The sequence below is a fragment of the Pseudophryne corroboree genome, chromosome 2 (genome assembly GCF_028390025.1).
Source record: "Pseudophryne corroboree isolate aPseCor3 chromosome 2, aPseCor3.hap2, whole genome shotgun sequence".
Lineage (NCBI taxonomy): Eukaryota > Metazoa > Chordata > Amphibia > Anura > Myobatrachidae > Pseudophryne > Pseudophryne corroboree.
The window spans coordinates 521,528,380-521,552,109 of record NC_086445.1 but is presented as its reverse complement, the minus strand read 5'-3'; the positions used below and the strand labels follow the sequence as shown (position 1 = coordinate 521,552,109).

Here is a 23,730-nt window from a genome sequence, read left to right as displayed (position 1 = left end):
GTGAGAAGGGCAATTTGGGACATGGAGGTAAGCATCCTTGATGTCCAGGGACACCATATAGTCCCCTTCTTCCTGGTTCGCTATCACTGCTCTGAGTGACTCCATCTTGATTTGAACCTTTGTATGTAAGTGTTCAAAGATTTCCCATTTAGAATAGGTCTCACCGAGCCGTCTGGCTTCAGTACCACAATATAGTGTGGAATAATACCCCTTTCCTTGTTGTAGGAGGGGTACTTTGATTATCACCTGCTGGGAATACAGCTTGTGAATTGTTTCCAATACTGCCTCCCTGTCGGAGGAAGACGTTGGAAAAGCAGACATCAGGAGCCTGCGAGGGGGAGACGTCTCGAATTTCCAGTCTGTACCCCTGGGATACTACTTGTAGGATCCAGGGGTCCACTTGCGAGTGAGCCCACTACGCGCTGAAACTCTTGAGACGACCCCCCACCGCACTTGAGTCCGCTTGTACGGCCCCAGCGTCATGCTGAGGACTTGGCAGAAGCTGTGGAGGGCTTCTGTTCCTGGGAATGGGCTGCCTGCTGCAGTCTTCTTCCCTTTCCTCTATCCCTGGGCAGATATGACTGGCCTTTTGCCCGCTTGCCCTTATGGGGACGAAAGGACTGAGGCTGAAAAGACGGTGTCTTTTTCTGCTGAGATGTGATTTGGGGTAAAAAAGGTGGATTTTCCAGCTGTTGCCGAGGCCACCAGGTCCGATGGACCGACCCCAAATAACTCCTCCCCTTTATACGGCAATACTTCCATGTGCCGTTTGGAATCTGCATCACCTGACCACTGTCGTGTCCATAAACATCTTCTGGCAGATATGGACATCGCACTTACTCTTGATGCCAGAGTGCAAATATCCCTCTGTGCATCTCGCATATATAGAAATGCATCCTTTAAATGCTCTATAGTCAATAAAATACTGTCCCTGTCAAGGGTATCAATATTTTCAGTCAGGGAATCCGACCAAGCCACCCCAGCGCTGCACATCCAGGCTGAGGCGATCGCTGGTCGCAGTATAACACCAGTATGTGTGTATATACCTTTTTAGGATATTTTCCAGACTCTCAGCTGGCTCCTTGAGGGCGGCCCTATCTGGAGACGGTACCGCCACTTGTTTTGATAAGCGTGTGAGCGCCTTATCCACCCTAAAGGGTGTTTCCCAACGCGCCCTAACTTCTGGCGGGAAAGGGTATACCGCCAATAATTTTCTATCGGGGGAAACCCACGCATCATCACACACTTCATTTAATTTATCTGATTCAGGAAAACTACAGGTAGTTTTTTCACACCCCACATAATACCCTTCTTGTGGTACTTGTAGTATCAGAAATATGTAACACCTCCTTCATTGCCCTTAACATGTAACGTGTGGCCCTAAAGGAAAATACGTTTGTTTCTTCACCGTCGACACTGGAGTCAGTGTCTGTGTCTGTGTCGACCGACTGAGGTAAATGAGCGTTTTACAGCCCCTGACGGTGTTTGAGACGCCTGGACAGGTACTAATTTGTTTGCCGGCCGTCTCATGTCGTCAACCGACCTTGCAGCGTGTTGACATTATTACGTAATTCCTTAAATAAGCCATCCATTCCGGTGTCGACTCCCTAGAGAGTGACATCACCATTTCAGGCAATTGCTCCGCCTCCTCACCAACATCGTCCTCATACATGTCGACACACACGTACCGACACACAGCACACACACAGGGAATGCTCTGATAGAGGACAGGACCCCACTAGCCCTTTGGGGAGACAGAGGGAGAGTTTGCCAGCACACACCAAAAACGCTATAATTATACAGGGACAACCTTTATATAAGTGTTTTTCCCTTATAGCATTTTAATATATATATATATACATATCGCCAAATAAGTGCCCCCCCTCTCTGTTTTAACCCTGTTTCTGTAGTGCAGTGCAGGGGAGAGCCTGGGAGCCTTCCCACCAGCATTTCTGTGAGGGAAAATGGCGCTGTGTGCTGAGGAGAATAGGCCCCGCCCCCTTTTCGGCGGGCTTCTTCTCCCGTTTTTCTGAGACCTGGCAGGGGTTAAATACATCCATATAGCCCCCAGGGGCTATATGTGATGTATTTTTAGCCAGAATAAGGTACTATCATTGCTGCCCAGGGCGCCCCCCCCAGCGCCCTGCACCCTCAGTGACCGCTGCTATGAAGTGTGCTGACAACAATGGCGCACAGCTGCAGTGCTGTGCGCTACCTTATGAAGACTGAAGAGTCTTCTGCCGCCATTTCTGGACCTTCACTTTTCGGCATCTGCAAGGGGGGTCGGCGGCGCGGCTCCGGGACGAACCCCAGGGTGAGACCTGTGTTCCGACTCCCTCTGGAGCTAATGGTGTCCAGTAGCCTAAGAAGCCAATCCATCCTGCACGCAGGTGAGTTCACTTCTCTCCCCTAAGTCCCTCATAGCAGTGAGCCTGTTGCCAGCAGGACTCACTGAAAATAAAAAACCTAACAAACTTTTACTCTAAGCAGCTCTTTAGGAGAGCCACCTAGATTGCACCCTTCTCGGCCGGGCACAAAAATCTAACTGAGGCTTGGAGGAGGGTCATAGGGGGAGGAGCCAGTGCACACCACCTGATCCTAAAGCTTTTACTTTTGTGCCCTGTCTCCTGCGGAGCCGCTAATCCCCATGGTCCTGACGGAGTCCCCAGCATCCACTTAGGACGTCAGAGAAATAGGTGTGAGCAGCAATTGAAATATGACCATATCCCTTTAGACGACTGGACAGGTTATGATATTAGGCAATTGAGTGTGTAACCATCCAATGATTATGGTGTTACCGGCTATGTGTTCCAAAGCTTTAGGATTCCGTAGCAGTGGTCCTTATGAGCAATGAGGCTCCACGCAGTGTTGTCAGTATCCCTGGTCCACAAGATAGCTGGTTCAGCCTCATACGTTGCCAAAAGTTTTGGTGTCCAATATTCGCCAACCTGGTACCAGATGGAGCATGAGGGAATAAAAGGTCTCTATAGTAGCTGCAAAAATACCTGCTTCTGACGCATTTCACTGCTCCAGGCAGCTTTGTCAAAGGTAGGTGGTAACTATCCCTATCCCCTTTATATATGATATAGGGTGACAAAGTCCATATCCAATTGGTTGCTTGTTAATAACTGAATTAACTCAACAAATAATACATTCATGAATGCAATAACTTAGGAACAAAGGTAGGGTTATATTTATAAGAGAACTATTTACAACTGGCTGGATAGTAATATCAAAAGAGATGTATTTTTTATTTAGTTATTAAACAGTTCTGATCACGTGATCAGCGTTATATTAGAATAGTAAACATGTAGATAACTCATTCAATTGATAGGTCAGTTTCATCACATGGTATCTCATGTGACGTAGTTGGAGGCTCCCGGCGGCCAATCCCGGCCCCGACCCGCGTCCACCCGTCAGCCATAGAGATGATATTAGGATGAACAGGACAGTCACGTGGTCGGGATCGGTCACGTGACCGGTCACATTACCAGTCACGTATGCGGAAGGCTGTTACCCAGCATGGACGGTTGAGGCTAGATCCAAGTGGCCTAAGGGACCTTTTCCGTCAGGGGGAGGAGCCACAACTCAAGGGGGAGGAGCTAGGCCAGCGGGACAGTTGCTCTACTATCCCCGCCACCAACTATTATCTTTAGTAATTAGGTGGCGAGCGAAGCGAGCCACCGAGCCCGAAGTGTGGCGAGCAAAGCGAGCCCGCGAGGGTACTTTTCGGGTACCCTGTTCGGCCGTAGCTCCTCCCCCTGGTGACGTGTCTCCTCCCCTAGGTACGTCACAAGGTCCCTTCTCCCACTCCGATATAGAACCAACCCAGCATGGACGGTCAAGTGAGCGGGACAGATGTCCCTGTTTCATGATGACAGCTACTCTGCCACCACTAATGGTCTTTGGTACAGTCAGCACTGCAGATAACATGCATTAACAACATGCACAAAATAACCAACATGAAACCATATTTATATTTTAACAAATGTGCTATAATGCTGCTAAATTACCACCAATTCCAGTATTGCATAACAAGGGAAACAGCTATGAGGAGTGGGTAAAGGCAGGAATATATAGGGGACAGTAGGACAGACTGTATAGGAAAGAGGGGAAGAGGTAGCTCTGTGCGCCACAGCTGCAATGTCCCATCTTAAGTGCAGTGCACACTACTTCCAGCCAATGAGAGCAGGGTGGGGAGGAAAGGAAAAGAATTGCAGGTGGAGCAACTATGGAGGCAGAATCTGGTCCAACTGAAGGTGCTTCTGATTCACAGTATCAGAAGAAGAGCACAATCCCTGTGCAGATGCTGTTAGTGCTGGTTGAAGTGTTAATGAATGACACATCGCACAGCTTAGCTCTGGCCGGCGTTAGCAGCTTGCGCTGTGCTGTGTGAGTGTAATGATTAACTCTGCAGTCCCAGCAGTCCCTCCCTGATGGCGGCCCAGCCCACCAAGTTTTGTTATGCTTAATCTGCGACTTTATACATATTAGATACAAATTCCTTTACACCAAACGTCCTTGGTACACTGTTAGTAGTCTTATATGTGGGATTTAACTAAGATGCAATATTTAAGAAAAAGTACGCTTTGCTACATGTGGTGCAACATCTAAGTCAACCAAGCGTCTCATGCCATAAGGCAAAATGGCACTAGGTGTATGAGGACACATACATATGCAGTTCCCCAATATATACAGTATGTTACCTGGACATTTTGGTGGGAGGAGGTGGACATATTAGAAACATATGCTGAAAAATTAAGTTATTGATAAATTCTAACAGACATTCTCCTGTACTTAATTTAGCAATTGATGAATGTGATCAGGATAATTCATACCTGTACGTACATAAGATTCATGGCATGTGTTAGCAATATCTGCTGCTAAATCCATGTAATGATCTTTTTTCTTCTCCAGTGCATCATTTGCTCCAAGAGCTAACATTCCTGCAGCAAAGCAAGTCAGGTGTCCCATTTTGTGGTCAAGGACACCACCTCTCCACTCAGCAATGTAAGTGAGACCTCCAGCAGACCTTCGGATAAGATGTGCTTCAATTGCCTAAAAACAACGGAGAAAAACAGTAAAATATCTTTTACTCATAAAAAGCTTTGGCCTTTAATGCAGGAACTTACAGAGCGCAAAAGCAAATGTTAGGAGAATGTTAATAGCTAAAGCTTCCTAAAGTGAATTAAAGTGAATAAAAAAAAATAATTCAGACTAGAGTTTAAGTATTATAGAAAATAACTGGAGCTCTCACAAGAGCGCTACAACAGGATAGCGGGTGTATTTGACCCAACTTGTTGATCACTGTAAACCATTTAGAGTACTTGGAAACAATTCAAGTATGACAGTTTGCTCTCAAGTCAAATAGTAAATGAAAAGAAAGGTAAACAAAAAAAACAATGCCCGCATTTATGTGTTATGTAACACCAATGCATTATACTAATGCCCATTAATTCAAGCACAGAAAGAAAGAATGTGCCCTTTTTAACAGCAACTGAGAAAACTAGGGGCCTAATTCAAGGTTGATTGCAAAACAACATTTTCCTCTATCGTATGTTTTACTTACACAACATAGATCTGCAATAACAATCTTACATACAGTACATATAGGGGGTCATTCCGACTTGATCATAGCTGTGCTAAATTTAGCACAGCTACGATCATGTTCCCAGACATGTGGGGGGACGCCCAGCACAGGGCTAGTCCGCCCTGCATGTCTGTCCGGCCCACCCCGCACAAGTACAAAAGCATCGCACAGCGGCAATGAGCCAGTGCAGCTCCTGCGGCTGGCCGGGAGGTGCTTGTCGCAGCCCCTGGTCGCAGCGGCTGCGTGTGACATCACGCAGCTGATGCGCCCCCCCGCACGGTCCGGCCACTCCCTGTCAATCAGGCAGAGGCGATCACTAGGGAGCGACGGCCTTCGGCGTCCGGCATGCTCTGGCACACTGCGGTGCCGGCGCAGTTTCGACCCAATCGCTGCGCTGCGAACAACTGCAGCGAGCGATTGGGTCAGAATGACCCCCATAATCTTTACTTGCTGGACAGCGTTCCGCACAAACCACCAGCAGCTCTCATATTTAAGCCCTAACAGGGCCTAATTCAGAGCTGATCACAGCAGCAAATTTGTTAGCAGCTGGACAAGACCATGTGCACTGCAGGGGGGGCAAATGTAACATGTGCAGAGAGATTTAGATTTGGGTGGGGTGTATTCAAACTGAAATCTAAATTGCAGTGTAAAAATAAAGCAGCCAGTATTTACCCTGCACAGAAACAATATAACCCACCCAAATCTAACTCTGCACATGTTTTATCTGCCCCACCTTCAGTGCACATGGTTTTGCCCATTAGAGGAAAATGTTGTTTTTGCAATCAACCTTGAATTAGGCCCTAGGTCCCTTTTTATGACTGTCTATATATTTGTTTTTTTTACTAGTTTATAGTAGAGATGAGCGGGTTTGGTTCTCCGAGATCCGAACCCCCCCCGAACTTCACCTATTTTACACGGTTCCGAGGCAGCCTCGGATCTTCCTGCCTTGCTCGGTTAACCCGAACGCGCCCGAACGTCATCATCCCGCTGTCGGATTCTCGCGAGATTCGTATTCTATATAAAGAGCCGCGCGTCGCCGCCATTTTCACTCGTGCATTGGAGATTGAATGGAGAGGACGTGGCTGCGTTCTCTCCCTGAAAAGCTCCGTAATCTGTGCTCAGTGTGCTGCAAATATCTGTGCTCAGTGTGCTGCAAATATCTGTGCTCAGTGTGCTGAAAATATCTACGTTCTCTGCCTGAAAACGCTCCATATCTGTGCTCAGTGTGCTGCAAATATCTGTGCTCAGTTTGCTGCATTGTGGGGACTGGGGACCACCAGTATATAATTATAGTAGTACAGTACAGTAGGCCATTGCTGTATCTTGCAGCTCTGTGTCAAGTATACTATCTCTGTGCTGCATTATTGTGAGCAGTATATAGTAGGACAGTGCAGCATTTTGGTGACCAGCAGTATACATATAGTACAGTACAGTAGGCCATTGCTGTATCTTGCAGCTCTGTGTCAAGTATACTATCTCTGTGCTGCATTATTGTGAGCAGTATATAGTAGGACAGTGCAGAATTTTGGTGACCAGCAGTATACATATAGTACAGTACTGTAGGCCATTGCTGTATCTTGCAGCTCTGTGTCACTTCTAGTATCCTGATCAGTGCTCAATATCTGCTGCATTGTTGTGACCAGTATGTATACTGTACTGTGCGACGTGTGTTATACACCTAGTGATTTTATACATCCTGTAATCTGTACTGAGCGATGTGTGAGATACACCTGGGGATTATATACCCCATATGCTGTACTGTGCGATGTGTGTTATACACCTGGTGATTATACATCCTGTAATCTGTACTGAGCGATGTGTGAGATACACCTGGGGATTATACACCCTATATACTGTACTGTGCGATGTGTGTTATACACCTGGTGATTATACATCCTGTAATATGTACTGAGCGATGTGTGAGATACACCTGGGGATTATACACCCTATATACTGTACTGTGTGATGTGTGAGATACACCTGGGGATTATAATATACACGCTATATTATTATTATTATTAACCTTTATTTATATGGCGCCACAAGGGTTCCGCAGCGCCCAATTACAGAGTACATAAATAATCAAACAGGAAAACAGCAACTTACAGTTGATGACAGTATAGGACAAGTACAGGGTAAATAAACATAGTTACATCAGCAGATGACACTGGAATAAGTATCAGGTGGCAGAAGACTGCTGGATGTGGTACAGTTGAAGATTATTAAAGTAAGACAAAGGATAAGCACATGAGGGAAGAGGGCCCTGCTCGTGAGAGCCTACAATCTAAAGGGGAGGGGTAGACAGACATGGGTGACACAGATGGGGTACATAGAGAACGTGGAACAGAGGGTTAGGATGAGATTTGTCTGGGTTTGATGAAGAAGTGGACCCCCAGAAGGCACAAGTCAATACTTAACATTGCAACATTTTACTGGGCTATGCAGGAGAAAATTAAAAATAGGGGAAAATAAAAATAAAAAAAAGAATTGATAACTTCTACCGCTTTCAAAAAGGTCAATGGAAGCTGAAATAATGGACAACTACCTCATGGAAGCCAGATACAGTATACCAAACAGTACTTAGCAGAGTTAGGAATGAGTGCTTATGAAATACAGTAACATTTTGTCATAATATTTCAGAAACTGCATGGCTGGTCTCTTGCACTCTTTTGCTCTAATACACCACCTGCTTTAGGATTTATATTCAAAAACATTATGTCTCCATAATCCCAAAAACGTCAGTCTTCTTGGAAAGTGGTTTATTCCTTTGTAAGGGAAAGAGAACAAACGTTCTCAAACAACGGTTTCTCAATTTCTTTTTCCTCTGGGAAGGGATTGTGGATTCGCAGGAATATCTGAGCATTTCCGTAATCAGAAAGCAGCGACTTTCTACAAATGTTTACGAATAATTCCAGTGCATTTGTCATTTTCTTCCAGTGATTTGGACCAATAATACCATTGATTAGAACGAATATTTCCAGTGATTTTGTCATTTTCTTCCAGTGATTTGGACCAATAATACCATTGACTAGAACGAATAATTCCAGTGATTTTGTCATTTTCTTCCAGTGATCTGGACCAATAATACCATTGATCAGAACGAATAATTCCTGTGATATTGAGGTGTTTGTGTCGCTTAGCTTAGCCGTCCAGCGACCACAGTGCACCTCTTTTTCTCTTTTCTTTGTATCATGTGCTGTTTGGGGCCAATTTTTTTAAGTGCCATCCTGTCTGACACTGCAGTGCCACTCCTAGATGGGCCAGGTGTTTGTGCCGCCCTCTTTGGTCGCTTTGCTTAGTCATCCAGCGACCTCGGTGCAAATTTTAGGACTAAAAATAGTATTGTGAGGTGTGAGGTGTTCAGAATAGACTGGAAATGAGTGGAAATTGTGGTTATTGAGGTTAATAATACTATAGGATCAATTCAAAATTACCCCCAAATTCTATGATTTAAGCTGTTTTTGAGGGGTTTTTGAAAAAAAAACACCAGAATCCAAAACACACCAGAATCCGATAAAAAAGTTTCAGGGAGGTTTTGCCAAAACGTGTCCGAATCCAAAGCACGGCCGTGGAATTGAATCCAAAACCAAAACCCGAAAAATTTCCGGTGCACATCTCTAGTTTATAGATTTAGACTTCTTTTATAGCAAGTTATAGCTGGCAAATGAAAACCGTGTATAATGATGTATGTTTTTTTTACAAATTACAATGATTGTTTATATCAGGGATGGGGAAGCTTCGGCCCTACAGTTGTTGCTGAACTACACATCCCAGCATGCCCTGCAACAGTTTTAGCATGGGCAAATAGCAAAACTGTAGCAAAGCATGCTGGTACGTGTAGTTCAACGATAGCTGGAGGGCCAAAGTCTCCCCACCCATGGTTTATATGGTTCCATATACTCTATGGGAGTTTAAATGGTGATAAAAAAAATTAAACACTTTCATACATTAGGTTTGTGGCAGCCTTGTTGTAAAAATTTGTGACACATCTAATTTCTTTGGGATACAATTATAGAACCAGAAGCTTAAAGCTATGTATTTTTAAATACAGTATTGATGGGTTTTCACAATACTAGTGTAATGTGTTTTTACTATCTTTAAAGGCCCGTACACACTAAGCGATATAGTAAACAATATCACTCACTTTTACCCTCCTGAGCGATACCGCTTACTATATCGCCCAGTGTGTATGCTGCAGACGACAGCCAATGCGTTGTCACGGGGGTCGTTAACAATCCCCTCCGTCGGCTGTGCATGCAGCTCAATCTGACTGTTTGAATCATATTGGGTGCGATGCATCAAACATTGCATTATACATTCGATGCATCCCACCACTCTCACAAGCATAATGGCATTTATTAATGCCGTATGCTTGAAGAAAATCCCAAAGGACGGCTGTCCCAGTAAAAACTGTTCTTTGCGATAGAAGTACTTCCCCATCTCCCATACTTCATCATTTAGGTGGCAGATGCTCCTCTCATTGCTGGCTAGGGTCTGTACCCTTTCCCTTACAGTGAAAGCCATTGAGTGTGTGTGTGGAACGTGTGGAGTGTGTGGAGGGAGTGTGTGTGTGTGGGGGGTGGGGGGTGGGGGGAACGGGGTCCTGGCTTCCGCAGCACACCCATTGAGGAGACTGCACAGACCTTAGGAAATTATTATTAGAGATGTGCACAGACCCTTGTGTTTTGGTTGTACATCATCATGTTTTGGTTTTGCAAAACCACCTTCAGGTGTTTTGGGTTTAGTTTTGGATAGGGTGACCAATCCTGGGCCATTTTTTCAATCCCGGGAATCAGTATTGAAACATGATCAATCCCGGGATTCCCAGGATACCCGGGATTGGTTCCCTTGCAATGTACGCCACTGTCCTGCACTGCCCCCGCCCTACCCAGACCACATAATCATATACCCATCTGACTGGGTGGGAGGATGGATCCATCTACTGCAGGGTTGCGTGCCAGCGAAGAAGTCCGAGTGGCGGGAGGTATGCGGCTGTCTTCGCAGCGTAACATGAAGTCAGAGGTCACACTGAGCAAACAGCCGCCCGCCGATGCGCACAGCCTGATGCAGGGGGAGGCGGGCATCGTCTGAGCCTCCTGAGGACTCTCAGCACTGCCATCATTGAAAAAACAAAGGAGTTTCCTAATCCCGAAATCCCCAGGATTGGAAACCTCAATCCCGGTATTGAATCACGGGCAATTTTTAGCCAAAATCCCGTGATTGGCCAACATAGTTTTGGAAGTGTTTTTCTTTAAAAATAGATAAAACCAGCTACAATCATGTAAATTGGACCTGTTTTGTTTCTGTAGTATTATAATGATCAGTAACATAAATTTCCAGTCAATTTTGGCCAGCTCCCCATGCACGCTCCTCAGTGAATGAATATATAAACAAGGGAAGGACTTAAATGCAATCAGAGTTACTCCACTTGGATCCCCAAAAGTGATCCGAGCTGGGTTTTACTCGGATCCCCAAAGTTCAGGTGTGTTCGGTTTTCATCAAAACCGAACCACTCATCTCCAATTATTAAATTTTTTAAAAATTTTCATTTTCATTTTGTCAATACATGTGTTTACTTGATGGACATGTCCCAGGAAAGTAAATCCATCCTTTCTATTGGTTCCTAGCTCATAGTAACTTGAGGGTCCTCCTATTCAGACTGGATTCGTACAATTCGACAACCAAGAAAAGACTTCTGGAGGTGTCAGACTGTCAGGAATCGGTATTTAGCTCGGGTGTGGTTCATCAAATCGACAGTATCTAGGTCGACAATGTTTAGGTCGACCACTATAGGTCGACAGTCACTAGGTCGACATGGATGGAAGGTTGACAGGGTTTCTAGGTCGACATGTGCTAGGTCGACAGGTCTAAAGGTCGACATGAGGATTATTATTATTATTTTTTTTGTTGTTTTCTTCGTAGAGTGACCGGGATCCCAAATTAGTGCACCACGTCCCCTCGCATGGCTCGCTTCGCTCGCCATGCTTCGGGCATGGTGCCTTCGCTCCGCTACCGCTTCGCTCGGCACAGATTACCGTTTCAATCGTAGTCCACGTGGATCGTTAAGTCTGAAAAAATTCAAAAAAAAGATTTTTTTTTGAAAAACTCATGTCGACCTTTAGACCTGTCAACCTAGAAACCCTGTCGACCTTCCATCCATGTCGACCTAGTGACTGTCGACCTATAGTGGTCGACCTAAACATTGTCGACCTAGATACTGTCGATCTTCAGACCGGATCCCATTTAGCTCAACATTCTGACCAGCACGATGGTATGCTTGTCTGCGGAGGGCAGCTGCTTGTGCTGTCTGTCAGTCTTCCCTGTTCTGCTGCTGTCCTCAGTCACCCCATTCAGTGAACCCCGCTTTTCTTTCACCTCTCCGGACACTGGGTGCCGCCATGACTGCTCTGATTAGCTGACTCAAGATTAACCAATCCCAGCCTCGACAGCAGTCAGCTGATTCCATTCTCCAATTACCGCTGGCCAGGGGGGATAAAAAGATAGCTCAGACAAGTCACCAGTGCCTCGAATAACGTAGCTTCTGAGCAACGTACTGGGTTCCAAACTTCTAGCTTCTGTCTACTTGTAGTTTGACCAGTCTGTAGTCTTGTAGTTTGACCAGCCTGACTCAAAGAACACCTGCTGATTTCAGCCCTGCATAGAGCACTTGTCAGTTCCAGTCTGGCTTAACGAACACCTACTGATCCCATACCAGCTCTGATAATGTCGATTATCTTACAGGAAAGAAAGCTATACCTTAAACACACCTTAAATACACTTTAAACCTTTAGCCACTGCGGCCGCTATACTTAATACACACGCTACGTACTTTATACACTGTTTGCGTACGGAGTCCCGTATCACTGTACGGACTTAGCGTACAAACGCCGCGCTGGGGGTACAAAGTACACACAGCGCGCACACACCCAGAGATACACTTTAAACCTTATACAGCAATGCGATGCGTTACTAATACACTCTTAAACCTTAGCAGGAAAAGGAAGACACAACACCTATTTGTAGTTAAACCACTGGGTTCCGACACCACAGTGTAATATTTGCTGAAAGGGGGTTTACAATACAAATCATACACTACAATACAAGACAATATAACAGAATAATGGCTACAGTCAATGCACATACGTGATTGGAATCGCTTGCGCAACCCGGCCGGTCCCCGGTCATCTGATAGATAACTTTGTGAGTCTTGTGCCAGGCCAGGCTGCAGCAGGCTTTATTTATACAATTCTTCCAAAAGCAATACAATGGATACTGTAATCCCTTTGTCCATTGGACACAGGAATGCACTTTTACAGTACAGGAGAGGTCATAGGTCGATTTGAAAAGGTAGGCGATATCTTTCCCAACTGCTCTTGTGGGTGGTCTCCTCTGGATTCCCGCCGCATACATAATATACAGTAAATACAGTTTATATCTATATTCTGCTTCTGCACATAACTATCCGCAGGAACATGCGATCTTCCGCAGACCCACACCGGAATGTTACCCTTAAAATACCCTACAGCTGGATACCAAACACCACCTTATAACCTTAGTCTGTCCCCTCTTATCCTGTAAAGGTGAATCCCTTTGTTCTGGAATCATTTAAACTGATGTTATTTTCTGGTGTGGTGCAGGGGGACTATGTGTACATTGTGCACTATTTGGATTAAATATGTAATGTGTTTTGATAGCTCTCCATGCGTTCACAAACTCTACCGTAAATACCCATACTACGCGCTGATGCGCACGACTGCGGGAGCGACCATATGCAAATTGCGAATATGTGCACGCACAGCAGAACAAGTACACGCGCGGAGGCCATCTGTGTGTTGTTTGTACGTGATGTGTGTACTGCAATATTTTTCGACTTTGACACTCAGTGCTTGAGTCAGTTCCAGTCTGACTTATAGAACACTAGTTCATTCCAGCTCAGTATAGCACAGCATCGGTTCCAGTCCGATATAAGTAACATCATTAGTTTCAGTCCGATATCAGTAACATCATCGGTTTAAGTCTGAAAACCTTGTACCATTGGTACCAGTCCGATAATCCAGTACCATCGGTTTCAGTCCGATAAACTTGTACCATCGGTTCCAATCCGATAATACAGTACCATAAATTCCAGTCAGATAATCTAACCAGGATATTCTAGCATCTTTACCGGGAGACCCAGTCAGAGGGCCATGAACCTGCATGTCGGGCATAGCTAAGTCTAAACTCCCTTGCAGGGGTCCCTAGTGAAAATCACTGGCGTGTTAGACTCCACGCCTCTGTTCTGGGTTCTCCCCAACTCCCTGGTACCAGCAAGTCACCTCATTACTGCACATGCACAAGAATTACCTGAGACTTCCCAGTTTCCTCCATCAAACTCCAACAACTAGCTCAGGCACGTAACTAGCGGTGTGCTAGCAGCGCCTGGCACACAGCGCATATGCTCTGTGGGCACTCAGCCGCCATTAGGCCCTGCATGGCCGACAATTGTCTTTTTGGCACAACACACTAAGATGTCTAGTTATGGCTCTGCACCGGCTCATTATTGTCATAACCAGGAACACAAACAACTCCAGTCCTGACACAGACTACCTGCTGTTGCCAGTCAAATTCAGAGAGACAGAGAAAATTATTTTGTGTTACTATAAACAGTAATCCCTATAATCAACTCAGTTTTCAATGTGAATTACATAACTGCAAGTACTCCCAAGATATGAGACCTCATTGGAAAGTAGACATGGGAATAAGTCCTTAAAGAGGGTTCCGGTATGAATGGTCGACAATGTTAAGGTCGACAGTCATAAGGTCGATCACTATTGGCCGACATTGATATGGCTGACGTGGACAAATGGTCGACACTTTAAAAAATGGTCGACACATGAAAATGTCGACGTGGATTTTTGAACTGTTTTTGGTGTCATTTTTTTTCCATAACATGACCAGGAACCCCAATTAGTGTACCGCGTCCCCTTGTATGGCTCGCGCTCCAGGCAAGGTGCCTCGCTCTGCTACTGCTGCACTTGGCACAGGTTACTATTCCCAATCGTAGTCCACATGGATGGTAAAGTATGAAAAAGTTAAAAAAAATAAAAAAATAAAAAAAAGCCATGTCAACCTTTTCATGTGTCGCCCATTTGTCCATGTCAGTGTCGACCAATAGTGGTCGACCTAATGACTGCCGACCTTAACATTGTCGACCATCTGAACAGATACCCTTAAAGAGATGAGATCCGTTTATATGGAACCACCTCTATGCAGCTGTTCTGTTTTGCATATACATTTATGCTGTAGGAGTTTTCCATACCTAGTTACTATGGCGATACTATTCAGACAAAATGAAAGACATTTTTATTGTTCTGCAATTTTACCAAATGCAGAAGATTGAAAATAAATACTAAAAGCAGTGTTCAGCATTCGCCAGTTTGCAAACTGTATCATCAGCTTTTTAGCAGCACAAAGTATAATCCATAAACTGTAATCACATTTTATATACGACCGTAAAACACTAACTTCAGCATTAACTCTTATGGGTCATAAATGTGAAGTTAAACGCTAGCTAATAGTTTTATTTATTCAACTGTTTGTCACAGAAGATATTGCCTAAAAAAACAGAATGCTGATCTTCCATGACATTATAGATAATGTTAACACAATATTCTATATCAAACCACGTGTGCTACAACCTCTGGCTAAGCGATCTAGACTGTGACTGTTTTTTCTATTCTTTATTAGTTACAAACTGGTGATTATATAAATCTAAAAGATTAACCCCAATTAAAATATATACAAATACAGAGGAGTTATTTAATCGTAAAAATATTAGAATCCAGATTCTGGACTGACATTCATATTTTCGGCTGATGCTACTCTTAGGTCCATATATTTACCCGGATCATAATCTAACTTGTGAATGAATAACATGTACTATGCTATCATGGACTTCACCTGTAGCAGTCCTCAGTGCCCTAAAAGCAACATCAATGCACATCAATGTGGCTACATCAATGTACTCTGTTGTCTACACTTACTGTAGGTAACAACAAGACACAAAGGGGTCTATTTACTAAGCCTTGGATGGAGAAAAAGTGGACAAAGATAAAGTACCAGCCAATCAGCTCCAGGGCCGTCTTAACAGCTGTGTAGGCCTTTGGACACAGCAATGTACTGGGCCCCCTACCCATCCTCCAGCGGTAGGGGTGGGGGGTGCTATCAGCAGCAGGTCTGATGTCCCGCGGGCGGTAGGGGGTGTTATATCTTCCGCTCAGCATGTAGGACCTGGAGCACTAATTTCTGCTAATTACTCCTTTACTGCACAGATGGGGCAAAACTGTAGAACAGGCATTGGGCTGAATGAAGAAGCCCTGGTACATGACTTCCAGGGTGGTAGGGGGTGTTTAATACGTAGGGGAGGGGTGGATAGTGGAGTGGCAGCTTGCTTGACTGCAGATATCTCAAGTTCCTGAAAATATATTTCTTAGCTTTGAATGGGATTAAAAACTAGAGAGTCCCACCTTTCAGGAGGTTCTGGGGACTTGGGGATTAGAGGTCAGGAGCCAGTGTTCACCAATGAAAATCTAAAACTGCATACAAGGTGTGTGGAGCTGGAGCAGGGACCAGCTGCTTGAAGGCTGATATCTCTGGTTCTGGGTATAGTAGGGACAAGCTGCCAGTGTCCACCAAAAGGGGAGAGTCACAGCTTTCAGATTATACCCTCAGAATAACTCTAAATCAGACAGAACCCGAGAGATCTGGCTAGGAAGAGCAATTAACAGGCTTAGATGGGGACCACTGCTTTCAAGTCAGATATCTCTGGTTCCCCAGTGCCGATTTTAAAAAATCTGGTACCCCTGGAAAGAGGGGACCCTCAGCTATCAGCCTAGGGCCCTTATACTCCTGTGGCCCTTGGGCAAGAGCCCATTGAGCCCATACGAAAAGACTGTCCTGATCAGCTCCTTACTGTCATTTTTCAAACACAGCCTGTGACATGGCAGTTATTAGTTGATTGGCTGGTACTTTATCGCCGTTGACTTTATCTCCATCCAAAGCTTAGTAAATAGACCCCAAAATCACAATCCACAAGCAAGGTCACATCAAAAACATCTTAGCAACTGGCAAATTATGGGATATACAGAAGTAGATCATTTCGGCACAGGAATAAAACAGATTTGATGTTTGCAATGAAACCACTAATATTGTGTGTAAAGAAAACAATTCAAATAGCAGTAATATTACATCACAAGTAAGGTAGTGATGCAACCAGAGTCAAAACGCAATATAATCATTACAACAGCAGACTTTGTAGACAGGGACTCTCATATACAGGGTAGCAGACTGAGAGTATACAAATGGTTAAATCCAACACATGATGAGCAGGATTCAATTTTCATCTGTATTTTAGAAAATTATCAAGTTTAAGACTTAATTTTTATTACACACTTGTTAAAATAAAGTCAAAGGAAAATGGATCCAAATATGTCAGTAATATATGCTGACAAAAAAAAATTGTAACAATAATAAAGAGGTGGAACATTTGTGGTTTGATGTGATGATGAACAGGTGTGTATAAAAGCAGACCCTCCAACATGACCCGCCCCACTAGGTACAAAATGCTCTGTTTCTGGACTTCCCTCTTAATTTATTATTGCCATCACCTGTGAAGAAACAGCTTTCTTATCATTTAACTAGTTCAACACAGGTGATGGAAATCATAAATTAAGAGGGAAGTCCAGAAACAGAGCATTTTGTACCTAGTGGGGCGGGTCATGTTGGAGGGTCTGTAAAAGGGTGCAATACATAAATAATTAAGTAAAGGTGTGTAAAACACAATTAAAATATCACAGCTGATGTGTTGTTTAAATTATGGGATATGAAATAACTGAGGTGAATAACAGGAGGGTAAATGAGGCACAAAGTCATGATCCAAAGAACTAGCTAAATCATTAAGGTTCATGGGTTAAGCTAGCCATACACCTCCAAATTTATTATCAGAACTGGCTGGTTGGAATGAAAATCTGGTAATGGATGCAAGTAAATGACAACTGACCATTTGCTCCCAAACACTGGAAAACAGACAAAAATGGTCAAATAGACAAATTGGTTAAATCCACAACCATTTTTGTCAGTTTTATGGCATTTAGGAGCAAATGTCCAATTGACATTTGCGCTCATCCATTATCAGAGTTTCATTCCAACCGTCCAGATCTAATAATAAACTTTTAGGTGTATGGGCAGAATTAGTCAGACAGCAAACAAGTGAGGCAGGGACTAGCAGTGCCAAACCTATCACAAGCAAGGGTGAATCATCAGGTCTGGTTCTATAAAGGCGTATGAAGCCCGTCATGCACTAAAATCATACTTGCCTACCTGACCCTCTCCATGAGGGAGAAAATGCTCTGTTCCTGGACTTTCCTGGTAATGCATGATTGCCATCACCTGTGGTGAAACACCTTTCTTATCAATTAACTAGCTCACCACAGGTGATGGCAATCATACATTATCAGGAAAGTCCAGGAACAGAGCATTTTCTCCCTCATGGAAAGGGTCAGGTAGTCAAGTATGACTAAAATTCACATTGATTGTGTGTACAGCAAACCTCCCAACATGACCCTCTCCAGGAGGGACAGAATGTTCTGTTCCTGGACTTCCCTCTTAATTAATGATTGCCATCACCTGTGCCAAAACACCTTTCTTATCAAATACCTAGTTGAACACAGGTGACAGCAATCATACAGTAAGAAGGAAGTCCAGGAACAGAGCATTCTGTCCCTCGTGGAGAGGGTCATGTTGGGAGGTATGTGTTCATGTTGGCTCAGAACTCATGTATCCATTCCATATGCATTAGACCAGTGGTTCTCAAACTCGGTCCTCAGGACCCCACACGGTGCATGTTTTGCAGGTAACCCAGGAAGTGCACAGGTGTATTAATTATTCACTGACACATTTTAAAAGGTCCACAGGTGGAGCAAATTATTTCACTTGCGATTCTGTGAGGAGACCTGCAAAACATGCACTGTGTGGGGTCCTGAGGACCGAGTTTGAGAACCTGTGCATTAGACTAAGCAGACATGCCATACTTGCCTCCCTGACCCTCTCCATGAGGGAGAAAATGCTCTGTTCCTGGACTTTCCTGGTAATGTATGATTGCCATCACCTGTGGTGAGCTAGTTAATTGATAAGAAAGGTGTTTCACTACAGGTGATGGCAATCATGCTTTACCAGGAAAGTCCAGGAACAGAGCATTTTCTCCCTCATGGAGAGGGTCAGGTAGGCAAGTATGAGTCATGCATGTGGCAGAAAATCCTCAATCCTTACACCAAGCCTCAGAGACAACTATGTTTGTGCCCAGAATAAGAGTTGTTGGGCACCAGAGGTACAGAATAATAGAAGTGACCAATACTAAGCAAATTTTGGCCACTCCTAAACAGAATTGAATTTGCTAGTCAACAAACTTCCAGGTCATTTCAAGGCAGCAATCAATGGCGAGCTGACAACCTGATTCTGACTTATTATGATGCCTTCTTGACATCTGTGTACCCTCCTCATTTATCTGCAATCTTATATTCAATCAGTAGACAAAACGGAAAATATTTAACCTAGCGCTGGTTAGTTGTTAAATACCTGCAGCTTCTCTGTGGGTATACTTACCCCACCTGAATATATAAATGTAGAAAGAAAAACCACTAAGTGGAGAAAAGCGCTGGCATTTAAAAATGTAATTAAATCCACAAATAGCTAAAATTACGCACTAAACAAACAACAATGTCTTAGAGATAGACAAGATAACACACACACACACACACATACATATGAAATATTCACAGTTATCGACTGGTAGAGTTAAAAAGTCACATTAAAACAAGCAATTGCTATAATGTTAATAGGAGCTTGCAGTTTCGTTAATATCGGCTTGAGGTTTTGTTACATAGCAGCAAAAAAACTCTGTAATTTGCCAGTAGAGTTGTTGTAGGGTCCCATTAGCGAGTGTTATTTATGAAACATGGAGGAATTATACATGACACATTACCCATCCACGGAGTCCACAGATTCTGTAATCCTCCCAGCCGCTTGTGCTTTATCCTACATTCTGAGGACTCCGCCAAATTTGGTCATAGGTGGGGAAGCGCATGAAATGAGACTGGGGAGACTGCAAGCCAGCAAATTTCAAGCTCCTATTACCATTATAGTAATTGCTATAATGTTGCTTGTTTTATATATATATATATATATATATATATATATATATATATAGAAATGAAGTTTGGTAGGCGGCACTCAAAGACTTTTGTATAGCCAGGTGAAAGTGCATAAAAGCCCCGTAGGGCGTGCTTTATTGTAACGTTTCGGGGATGTTACCCCTTCCTCAGACAAACCGTGATAAGCAAGTGTACAATCTTAAATACCAATACCGGACTTACCCCTCCCCGTCGTGCCCAGCGTGTCCCCGGTCTCTCCGGCCGCCTTCCTGCAGCGCGTGCTTCCGGACGCGGCTGGACCTGTCGCTCCGGAAGTCGCGTCACTCGTCCGGCGCCGGGAGCCATGGCAACAGGCTGTACACAACGAAAGACGGAGTATGAGCGTCCTCACAGTGCAATGAAGTCACAAAACATTAAACAAGAGCCCATGTGGACCCCCCTTAAAAGAAACCTAAAACAGTGCAGAAAATTCATAAATGAGCAAGAACTTGTAAAACTCACTGCCATTTACATCATTTAAAAACAACCTCAGTTGTACATATGACCTAAGGTATAACCTACTAGCACATTGTATGACTTCCAATGTGCCCGGATAGAAATCATGTAGTTATTATGTTAACATTTAACGACCACACTACGTACCCCAGAACCTGCTCTTGTCATTAACGGATGAACTTTAAATGTTAATTATGAGTAACCCTGTATGACCTGTAACAGTGTACTGTTCTGGTGGGCATAGGCTGTGTTAGTATGTCAGTCCCCCTCTGCTCGGGGTGTCCTGCTGACATATTGGTTACCCAGTGACCCCAGTGTTTTTATGTTCGGTTAGGACCATGCAGTTGAAGAGGTGAACGGTCCCATTTGTTCATGATATTTATTTTACAGTTATCAATTACTAAGAGCTAAACCCGAACATAAAAACACTGGGGTCACTGGGTAACCAATATGTCAGCAGGACACCCCGAGCAGAGGGGGACTGACATACTAACACAGCTTATGCCCACCAGAACAGTACACTGTTACAGGTCATACAGGGTTACTCATAAATAACATTTAAAGTAGAGATGAGCGCCGGAAATTTTTCGGGTTTTGTGTTTTGGTTTTGGGTTCGGTTCCGCGGCCGTGTTTTGGGTTCGACCGCGTTTTGGCAAAACCTAACCGAATTTTTTTTGTCGGATTCGGGTGTGTTTTGGATTCGGGTGTTTTTTTCCAAAAAACCTAAAAAACAGCTTAAATCATAGAATTTGGGGGTCATTTTGATCCCAAAGTAATATTAACCTCAAAAACCATCATTTCCACTCATTTTCAGTCTATTCTGAATACCTCACACCTCACAATATTATTTTTAGTCCTAAAATTTGCACCGAGGTCGCTGGATGACTAAGCTAAGCGACCCTAGTGGCCGACACAAACACCTGGCCCATCTAGGAGTGGCACTGCAGTGTCACGCAGGATGTCCCTTCCAAAAAACCCTCCCCAAACAGCACATGACGCAAAGAAAAAAAGAGGCGCAATGAGGTAGCTGTGTGAGTAAGATAAGCGACCCTAGTGGCCGACACAAACACCGGGCCCACCTAGGAGTGTCACTGCAGTGTCACGCAGGATGTCCCTTCCAAAAAACCCTCCCCAAACAGCACATGACGCAAAGAAAAAAAGAGGCGCAATGAGGTAGCTGTGTGAGTAAGATAAGCGACCCTAGTGGCCGACACAAACACCGGGCCCATCTAGGAGTGTCACTGCAGTGTCACGCAGGATGTCCCTTCCAAAAAACCCTCCCCAAACAGCACATGACGCAAAGAAAAAAAGAGGCGCAATGAGGTAGCTGTGTGAGTAAGATAAGCGACCCTAGTGGCCGACACAAACACCGGGCCCATCTAGGAGTGTCACTGCAGTGTCACGCAGGATGTCCCTTCCAAAAAACCCTCCCCAAACAGCACATGACGCAAAGAAAAATTAAAGAAAAAAGAGGTGCAAGATGGAATTGTCCTTGGGCCCTCCCACCCACCCTTATGTTGTATAAACAGGACATGCACACTTTAACCAACCCATCATTTCAGTGACAGGGTCTGCCACACGACTGTGACTGATATGACGGGTTGGTTTGGACCCCCACCAAAAAAGAAGCAATTAATCTCTCCTTGCACAAACTGGCTCTACAGAGGCAAGATGTCCACCTCATCATCATCCTCCGATATATCACCGTGTACATCCCCCTCCTCACAGATTATCAATTCGTCCCCACTGGAATCCACCATCTCAGCTCCCTGTGTACTTTGTGGAGGCAATTGCTGCTGGTCAATGTCTCCGCGGAGGAATTGATTATAATTCATTTTAATGAACATCATCTTCTCCACATTTTCTGGATGTAACCTCGTACGCCGATTGCTGACAAGGTGAGCGGCGGCACTAAACACTCTTTCGGAGTACACACTTGTGGGAGGGCAACTTAGGTAGAATAAAGCCAGTTTGTGCAAGGGCCTCCAAATTGCCTCTTTTTCCTGCCAGTATAAGTACGGACTGTGTGACGTGCCTACTTGGATGCGGTCACTCATATAATCCTCCACCATTCTTTCAATGTTGAGAGAATCATATGCAGTGACAGTAGACGACATGTCCGTAATCGTTGTCAGGTCCTTCAGTCCGGACCAGATGTCAGCATCAGCAGTCGCTCCAGACTGCCCTGCATCACCGCCAGCGGGTGGGCTCGGAATTCTGAGCCTTTTCCTCGCACCCCCAGTTGCAGGAGAATGTGAAGGAGGAGATGTTGACAGGTCGCGTTCCGCTTGACTTGACAATTTTCTCACCAGCAGGTCTTTCAACCCCAGCAGACTTGTGTCTGCCGGAAAGAGAGATCCAAGGTAGGCTTTAAATCTAGGATCGAGCACGGTGGCCAAAATGTAGTGCTCTGATTTCAACAGATTGACCACCCGTGAATCCTTGTTAAGCGAATTAAGGGCTCCATCCACAAGTACCACATGCCTAGCGGAATCGCTCCGTGTTAGCTCCTCCTTCAATGTCTCCAGCTTCTTCTGCAAAAGCCTGATGAGGGGAATGACCTGACTCAGGCTGGCAGTGTCTGAACTGACTTCACGTGTGGCAAGTTCAAAGGGCATCAGAACCTTGCACAACGTTGAAATCATTCTCCACTGCGCTTGAGACAGGTGCATTCCACCTCCTATATCGTGCTCAATTGTATAGGCTTGAATGGCCTTTTGCTGCTCCTCCAACCTCTGAAGCATATAGAGGGTTGAATTCCACCTCGTTACCACTTCTTGCTTCAGATGATGGCAGGGCAGGTTCAGTAGTTTTTGGTGGTGCTCCAGTCTTCTGTACGTGGTGCCTGTACGCCGAAAGTGTCCCGCAATTCTTCTGGCCACCGACAGCATCTCTTGCACGCCCCTGTCGTTTTTTTAAAAATTCTGCACCACCAAATTCAAGGTATGTGCAAAACATGGGACGTGCTGGAATTTGCCCATATTTAATGCACACACAATATTGCTGGCGTTGTCCGATGCCACAAATCCACAGGAGAGTCCAATTGGGGTAAGCCATTCCGCGATGATCTTCCTCAGTTGCCGTAAGAGGTTTTCAGCTGTGTGCGTATTCTGGAAACCGGTGATACAAAGCGTAGCCTGCCTAGGAAAGAGTTGGCGTTTGCGAGATGCTGCTACTGGTGCCGCCGCTGCTGTTCTTGCGGCGGGAGTCCATACATCTACCCAGTGGGCTGTCACAGTCATATAGTCCTGACCCTGCCCTGCTCCACTTGTCCACATGTCCGTGGTTAAGTGGACATTGGGTACAACTGCATTTTTTAGGACACTGGTGAGTCTTTTTCTGACGTCCGTGTACATTCTCGGTATCGCCTGCCTAGAGAAGTGGAACCTAGATGGTATTTGGTAACGGGGGCACACTGCCTCAATAAATTGTCTAGTTCCCTGTGAACTAACGGCGGAT

General features: G+C 44.7%; 1 protein-coding gene and 1 long non-coding RNA gene across 4 annotated transcripts in view; one reads left to right on the top strand and one right to left on the bottom strand.

Annotated features, from left to right (window-relative positions):
• MAN1C1 (mannosidase alpha class 1C member 1) overlaps positions 1-23,730 on the bottom strand; it is a 145,341-nt gene that overhangs the window by 25,811 nt on the left and 95,800 nt on the right. For 2 of the 3 annotated variants that reach the window (XM_063954174.1, XM_063954173.1), the window contains exon 10: positions 4,839-5,058. In XM_063954174.1, coding sequence (XP_063810244.1) covers positions 4,839-5,058 — 220 coding nt within the window. The remainder of the gene's footprint in view (positions 1-4,838; positions 5,059-23,730) is intronic. The other variant, XM_063954175.1, reaches the window with a different exon arrangement.
• Positions 1-23,730, top strand: part of LOC135033385 (uncharacterized) — an 85,598-nt gene that overhangs the window by 18,104 nt on the left and 43,764 nt on the right. Inside the window, exon 3 of the long non-coding RNA XR_010228764.1 lies at positions 4,918-5,010. This is a non-coding gene — a long non-coding RNA (uncharacterized LOC135033385). The remainder of the gene's footprint in view (positions 1-4,917; positions 5,011-23,730) is intronic.